The sequence below is a fragment of the Chiroxiphia lanceolata genome, chromosome 2 (genome assembly GCF_009829145.1).
Source record: "Chiroxiphia lanceolata isolate bChiLan1 chromosome 2, bChiLan1.pri, whole genome shotgun sequence".
Taxonomy (NCBI): domain Eukaryota; kingdom Metazoa; phylum Chordata; class Aves; order Passeriformes; family Pipridae; genus Chiroxiphia; species Chiroxiphia lanceolata.
In genome coordinates this window covers 38,928,775-38,937,060 of record NC_045638.1, presented here as the reverse complement: position 1 = coordinate 38,937,060, position 8,286 = coordinate 38,928,775, and the positions used below count along the sequence as shown (strand labels likewise).

The 8,286-nt window shown below is 44.1% G+C and overlaps 1 protein-coding gene across 2 annotated transcripts in view; it reads left to right on the top strand.

The window, feature by feature from the left end:
* The first annotated feature begins 5,724 nt into the window (after positions 1–5,724).
* The window catches only part of TPP2 (tripeptidyl peptidase 2), a 55,923-nt gene continuing 53,361 nt past the window's right edge, over positions 5,725–8,286 (top strand). For both annotated transcript variants that reach the window (XM_032678613.1, XM_032678612.1), the window contains exon 1: positions 5,725–5,963. In XM_032678613.1, coding sequence (XP_032534504.1) covers positions 5,802–5,963 — 162 coding nt within the window. In that variant the 5' untranslated portion in view covers positions 5,725–5,801. The remainder of the gene's footprint in view (positions 5,964–8,286) is intronic.

Here is an 8,286-nt window from a genome sequence, read left to right as displayed (position 1 = left end):
CTATAGGGTCAACTGCCAGCTGTGTTGAAGGCCTGTGGTGGTACTCAAGGCTCTTATGACTGGGGATGTATCAGAGCCAAATACTCTCTGAGCAGGTTCTTTGAGATATTCCACATGAGGAGGGCTTCATGTTTAATACCAGATTTCCTTATTTGTAGATATCTGACATTGCACAGGATTTTGATTTAGCACAATGATACAGCAATGTATTAAAATCACAAGAGCAATATAGCAATTGCAATACAGTTCTGTCACAATACAAACCTGACTACTACTACCAGTCCTTGTATGCTCACTGTCATGACGCTGGGCATCCCAGGCTCCAGGAAGGAGTACATGAGTTGAAACCATCTGAAGTGAGTTGCTCTCTTCAAAGTTCATTTTCTTAGTTGTTCAGTTTTTATACTTCTAGGTTTGGCTGAGTTGCCTACACATTTCTCCACTCATGCTGTTTCTATCCCCTAGTTATGTCAGGCAAGACTGCTCACACAAATCAAAACCTCACTGGTACAGCTGGGTATCTAAAACAAAGGTCACCCTCAACAACCTTTGTGCTGAGATTAGTTCAGCTTTCCTTATGATAATTGGAGGTCATTCTTTATATTCTTCCCTGGGTTTATAATTCCTGCCCTTTTCCTCTGAGACTTCTTTCATTGCAGGTGTTTGTTGTCACAGTGCATATTTATCTTCTTTATTTCTTTTTATACAAAAAACAAACAAACTTGAAAAACGTTTATTACAACGAAGACAAAAAGTGAGTATGGCATTTTGTTTTGTGCCTCTTTCTCAAGGAAATATGTTTTTAAGAAGCAACCCTACTAATAATTTTGCCACAGAAGACCACTAAATGTTTGAGGTTCAACTGGTACTGAAATGCAGCCTCAGCTTTTTGCTGAGGCCAGAGTCTTGCTAAATGAACCCTACCTTTTTAAAATTTCAGGACTAATAATTTCGTTGAGCAGCATTCCTGAGAAAGGGTTTAAAGCAATATATGAACAGCTCTCCATATGGATATATTTTCAGACAATTTCAGACAAGTTTGTAAATGAAAATACATCCTAAAAGCATTAGCTGGGCCCCAAAAGTCTGACAGAGAACAATAAGAATTCATTAGTTTTAGCTGCTGCTGAATCCGACAGACATACATGATTATGATGGAAAGTAATGCCAGCTGTTGTCCACTAATGATCTCATCATGTTATATGTATGCAATGAACTTCTTACTTTATATTTATCAAGGAAAGAATGTAGCAAATTGACCCATCAGAATAAATACCTTCACGAAGGCAAAGCTGAGGACACATTGTCCACAAAAGAAGTTTTGTTATCAAAACTACAAGATGGGTATATGTTTTTCTCTGTGTGAAGAAAGTGTCAAACTGCTCACTCTGTGGGTTTGATATCTTTGTCCATGATGAACTGTTCTCTAGTAATCAAAGAAAAAAGAACTAGGACTGAGCCTTCTCTGAAAATCTTTATTAAATAGATCCACCGAAAAGACACACACAGGCCTGTAGCTATCCTGGCCCTTTGTCTCAGTACACTACCTGGTAAACAAAACCCAAATCCTGTAAACCCAGTTTCCCTGACAGAGTGTGTTGCAGATGACATGCAGTGGCCAAGGTTCCCCATGCAGTGCCTTAATCCCGTGGTCTGCTTGAATGTGGAGTGCTGTGCTGGACCATCTCCACTCTGCACCAACACAAGCATGGAAGAGGTGGTAGAGGACCCTGTCTCACGTAACAGGTGAGACAACTGCTTTTGTGGGATAGCTTTCAGCCAGATTTATTTCTTTATCTGTTCTATCATGAAGCCACACCAGCACAAGCGATTGGAAAGCAGAAGAACGAGAGTGAATGGCCAAGGATCAGGCTGGGAGGCAGTGAGAAACTGCTTCTTCTGGAGGACTTGTGTTGTTTTACACTTACATGGGAATAACAAGACCTAATGTGAAGGGAATGGAGACAGAAGCCAATCGCAGGAATTAATTACATCTTGACTTCCACTTCATTCAAGGATCATCTAAACCCATTAAGTCCTAGGAGTTAGGCACTGTAGTTACTCTCTCTCCTAAAGGGGAAGTAAGGAGGAGTCTCTACTGAGCACCTCGGTAATTAATGAATTCACTCAGAACACTGAAATATCTTCCCGTAATTTCATCAAACACCTCCTCTCCCTGAACAACTGACAGGCTCATTCCTCCCCTCCACATGTTGTAACAAGACATGAGTGGGCGAAATCTGCAACATAGTGACTAAGGTAATTGCTTACAACTGAAATTTAAAGAGTTCATACCCCAATTGATACGTTGTATAGAATAATTTGACCTTAATTAGAGAAAGAATGAAAACCCCAGTATTTCTCCATCCATGTCAATGCCTGCACTAGTAAGATATTAGGTCATGTTGTTTCGGGTTCACTTTGGGATGTTTCCATGCAAAACAAAAGACCTGACTCAGAGAGAACTCTGCAGCAGCAAAAGCTTTTAGTTTGCAAAAAGATGCATGCTCAGACAGAAAAGAAATTTGTAGCCCAGCATCTAACTTCCGGGTGTAACATCAGGCAGAAAATGCAGCAAGTATCCTCAGCCTTCTTATCTGCAGTGCATCAGGCTAGAGGTGAAATCAATGGTGGTCGTTGGCCATCTCCACAACCTGACAGGCCTAACACATGAGCAATGTGAGGAACTAATCAGGGCTGTTAAGACTGGAGCAGCTTTACCAGGTCTCAGATTCAGACCTAGAAACACATCCATACAGGGAGTATTCAGAGCTGAATCTGGGTGGGGCATCATATGCCCCAGCCAAGTGGAAACATTTAGATGTTCATAGAATCATAGAATGGTTTGGGTTGAAAGACATCTTAAAAGGTCATCTAGTCCAATCCCCTTGCAATGGGCATGGACATGTTCAACTATACCTGGTTGCTCAGAGCTAGTCCAACCTGACCCTCAATGTTTCCAGGGATGTGGCATCCTCCACCGCACTGGGCAATTTGTTACAGTGTTTCACTACTCTCATTGTAAAACAAAATTCTGCTTATATCTAGTCTGAATCTACCCTTAGTAGTCCTATTCCTACAAGTCCTTCTAAAAATCTGTCCCCAGGCTGCCTATGGAAGTGGTTGAGTCATCATCCCTGGAGGTATTTAAACAGATGTAGATGTGGTGCTTGGGGGCACAGTTTAGTGGAGTAGTTGGCAGTGTCAGTCCAACTGTTAACCTAAAAAACTAAACAGAAGAAATCTGAGAAGCTCAGAATTAAATGTAAAATTCCCAAATTCTCAGTACACTCAGATCTGCAAAGGCCCAGTAAGATGCACAACCTTAACATTAACCCTGTGTCCTAACACTGCAGCTGTATTCATACAATTAACACGATAGCTATGTTTTAAAGGTTGTCACTGAAATCAGGCTTTTTCCTTCTCTGGTATTGCTCAATGTCTGTTAAAAGGTGTTTGGCACACCTTCCACAAATCCTGATTTTTCCTGTAGAACCTGCCCTGCTACTTAGCAGTGCACATCACTGAGTTATACATACCTGCTAATTAGGTGAGTTGTTTGTGGTATAACTGAGACCAAGGCAAAAGAACAGAGCAGAAATTGTCAAGGTTAGTAATAGATGTCTCCAACGTAATAAATGTTCATTGAATAGGATATCAAACACTTTGAGAATTTGATGTAGTTTAGTGTCTCAAAGTCTACTAGGGATAGGATATATTAGACTTCCATTGATTTCAAGGTGCTGCCAGAAATAGAAGCCTCTCTCATTGAGATGCACTCGCAATGGTACACAAAAGGAAAACTCAAGTCAAATGGACTGTGAATTACATATTAAACAAGTGAATAACCACCCTGTCAGAATAATTCTCTCCACTGAGGTAAGATCAATCAAGGTTTTACGTAATTACAAAAAAGAGCCTGAATATGGCTGTCAGACACCAGCAGTATTCTAACAGAGTCAAGCACGTGGTACTTAGACATCAAAATGTGAAATTTTGACTTACGATTGAAAATCAAAGTGGGAAGCAGATTTGATTATACACTAAGTATATATGGTACAGCTTTGGTTTTTTTTAATAATAGGTATTTTTATGGCAGTGCTCTTCAGATTTATTTTACTATTTGCATAAAATTCCTGTAGATCTCTAAAGCCATTGATGAGCTGGAAGACAACGCTGAAGGAGGCTTACAAAATGGGAAAAATACATGAAGTACCACTATTTGCTAGCAACCTTCCCCCTACTTCTGCTAAGAAAGAACAAATGCCAGCTCTATTCCAATGAAGATTAATGTCTGACAAACATTAATGAGACCCATAAAACAAACAAAAAAATTACAGAGGTAGAAAAATTCCCAAAAGTCAAAATCTCCTTTGCTTTACAGTGAATATGTTAATGCAGTCAAACTCAACCTTTTTCTCCCATGGTGACTCTCTGAATAGAAACTAGCCTGAAGAAAGCAAAGTGATACCCTAGAAACCAACCAGTTTTACACTCATTACCAGTTAAAATGGCTAAAGAGCCACATGTCTGACACTACAAATAAGCTATCTTTTCAAAAGAAGTTCTGTGTGTATTTGGTTTCAGATACTCCACAGTTCAGGGTTTTTTTTTTTTGCAAATTTGCATGAGAGCATGAAAGCTAGAAAAATACCTTTAAAACGTCTGTTCAAAGTTGAGATTTTCCCTTAACAGCTTCACCAAAAATTTTATTTGGAGCCCTCTACAGTCTTTAGGTAGCCTTTTTTGTTTGGGTTGGGTTTTGGGTTTTGGTTTTTTTTTTTTTTTTCCTTTTAGGTTGTCTTTTTGGGTTTCTTTTTCATTGTTTGTTTTGTTTTTTGTTTTGTTTATTCTTCTCTTTGCTCAACTGTTGCCCAAGTACTCAACTGCTGTGCAACACATTATAGAGATTGTGCCAACCCACAGCAATGGAGACATCGTGCTCCCGCTGGCACTGCCACCGCAGGACCTGCTTTAATCACAGACAATGAATCAGCAGAAGAAAAAAAAAAAAGGAAAAAATCATTAAGTAAATGTTTGCACATTGGTTCATTGAGTAAAGGAGGTTCGAAGGTGACCTTATCACTCTCTACCTGAAAGGAGGTTATAACCAAGTGGGGGTCCGCCTCTTTTCCCAGGCAACCAGTGGCAGGATGAGAGGACACGGCCTCCAGCTGTGCCAGAGGAGGTTTAGGCTGGACACTAGGAGCAATTTGTTCACAGAAAGGGTGATTAGATCTTGAAATGGGGTGCCCAGAGAGGTGGGGAACACCGTTCCTGGAGGTGTTAAAGGCAAGACTGGACGCAGCACTCAGCCTAGTTGACACGGTGGTGTTCGGTCCTGAGTTGCACTCGATGATCTCAGGTCTTTTCCAACCTAATCGATTCTGTGATTCTGTTGCCGATGCGGAGGACCACGCGCCCCTCGCGCTGCAGCACTGCCGGTCCCCCCGATGGCCCCGCGGCCGGACCGCGGCGCTGAGGCGAGACCGCCCTCCCTCCCCGCGGGCGGGGCCGCCCGAAGGTGCCCCCGGCTCCCGCCGCCGCCCGACGTGGCCGCCGCAGCCCCCCGCGCCCAGCGCGTGGAGCGCGTCCCTTCTCCGATTGGCTGCCCCCACCACCAGGCCCCGCCCGCCTCGGAGTCCTATTGGTCGGTTTCAGCCCCGGCGCTCCTCGCGCCGCGGGCCGCAAGAGGGTGCGCGTCCCCGCGGGCGACCCCGCGCATGCGCGTTCCCGCCGTGGCCTCTCCTAGGCTCTCCCCCCGCCCCGCTCACGCCGGCCCCGCGCCCCGGTCTCGCGCCATGGCGGCCGCCGCCGAGGAGCCGTTCCCGTTCCACGGGCTCCTGCCCAAGAAGGAGACAGGCGCCGCCGCCTTCCTCGCCCGCTTCCCCGACTTCGACGGGCGGGGGGTGCTGCTGGCCGTGCTGGACACCGGCGTGGATCCCGGGGCGCCGGGCATGCAGGTAGCGCGGGGCGGCCCTGTGTCACGGCCGCGGCCCTCGGACAGCGCCCGGGCCCCGCCGGGTCGGCCCCGCCGCGGGGGCGGGCGCGAGAGCGGGGGCCCGAGGCGGCGGCGGCGAGAGCGGAGGAGGCCCCTGAGGGGCTGTCCCGGGGATTGCCGTCCCGCGGACTTGTACCAGTGTGTTCGTTCCTGGTTCCCGCTCGGCAGCTGGTGCGGGAGGGCGGGGAGATGCCGGATCCGGGAGGTCCGCACCGGGCACTCCGGGTGCTGCTGTGGGGATCCTCCTAAGCCGTCCGCAGACGTTTTATGGCATTTAAATCTCCTCGGCTGCCGCCTCTCACGCAGAGCTCGTTATAAAAGAACGTTTTGTGGTTTTGTGTTGTTAGCGCTACTTCGGCAGTGGGTGACTCGGGACTACACACGGCCGCCTAGGGCTTTTACATGAAAAGTGTATTTCTGGCAGTTTGCATACCAGTCTTTGAGAGTGTATTTTTCGTGCGTTGTATTGCAATAACAGTCTGTGTCAGATTCGATTCTACCAGCTTTTTTTGAATGTACCAGCTTTGTATATCAGATCGCACAACGATTACCATTATTGTCTCCATCTCGGTTTTGTAAATTTCTCTGTGTGTGACTTCAATTTGGGCATTTCTCAGCACTTTTCTCTTTTAACTCTTGTCTCTTAACATTTCTATATCGTGTAAGTTTACGTGTGGCCTTTTGTGTCACTACTGTTTCTTATTTCTTGTCAACATTTTCTCTGAGTTGTGGCAAAAGAGGCCTTGAAGAAAGATTCAGAGTTGAATGCAACTCACTTGGATATTGCGTCCTTTATTTTTTTTCACTAAGTAGAGATTGTGTTGGTTTCTGCCCTTTCTTTGGTGCAGATTTAACTCTTAAGTGACCTCATTCAGGGACTTGACCCTGGCAGATCATTAGTTACGTGTTCGGAAATGACTCCTTATAGGATTCAGTTAAGCAAAGGGATGAGTGAAGAGGACAGGTAGGGTGGAAGGAGGAACTGAGCAGCTGTAACTTTGATGGATTTAAGTTGAAATGAAGATGGTGCTTTTGGCAAGAAGTTGTGGGTAAGTGGAATAGTAATTGGGAAACTTAATGAAAGTTAGCCAAAAAGCAAGCAAGATAGTACCATGGGCAGAGCAGAAAGTAATAAAGACAGTTGGGAAAATGTGAATGTAAGTTCGATGACATGCATAGTTCTGAAGTTTCACATATAAAAGCAAAAAACCCTAAATTTTTAGAGGTTATAAATGAGGAGTAGACAGCACCAACAACAAAAACACCAACAACATGAGTTTATGGACAGTAGTGGGAAGCTTTGTTCTGAGATAGGTAACCCAAAGTTCATAAAGGATGCTTATGAACCATCATGATCTTTCAACCTGTTTCCTTTATATGCAGAATAAAATTTCAGGTAGTTAAGTAAAAAATTTGTCAGGAACTTTGGAGGGGGGCTGGAATTCATGTTGCAATGAGTGAGTTTGCAGGGGCTTTAGAGAAATGTGTAAAAGGGTTGTATTCTCTGTCCACGCTTCCCAGTTAATACCTGGCTTAAACCACCTGCTGAACTACAGACTGGGGAGGCTCATTGCACAGGGAATTGCAAAGGAGATATAGCCTGCACACAACCTGTAGAATAGCTTTGTAGGTGTTTATTCAGCAAGAGGATGTCCTCACTCTCTGGAGTATTGGGCAGTTTACATTTTGCCTCCATGCAATACATCAGTGTCCTGGGCACAGGCATTGAGACAGCATAGCTGTACTGCAAGAAGTAGCTTCTAAACTTGGGACAATTTTTGGATTTTTTTTTTTTTTTTTTTTTTTTTTTGCATCCTTGTCCTTTCTGCTGCTGCTTTTTCTTACTGTCAGTTCTTGGCCTGGCATGGAGTTAATCTGTGAGAGTTGAATCAGTTGCTTAGAGGGAAGAGAAGACATGTTTAGCGAGGTTTATGGGTATTACGACTTTGAGTTCAGGTTAATGACAATAATGATTACAGGCCAAAATGAGCTACCCTGTTTTGAATATAGTGGGTTTTTAGTCAAAACAAAACAGTTCGTTTCTTTGCTGCTCCTTAGTGTATCATTCCTTGGGTAGATTTCCTTTTTGTGTTGATTCTATGATTTGGTTTGTAAACAGTGATACCAGAGTTTGTCCGCTTTACAAGGGACAAAAAGATTTGGAGACAGAGTTAAACAGAGAAATACCATAATGTTTATATTCTTCCCTGGATAATTGCTGCTATAGAGACAATAGTTATCAGGCTTAACAAACCTTCTTTTTTCTATTGGTTGGCTTGCTTTAC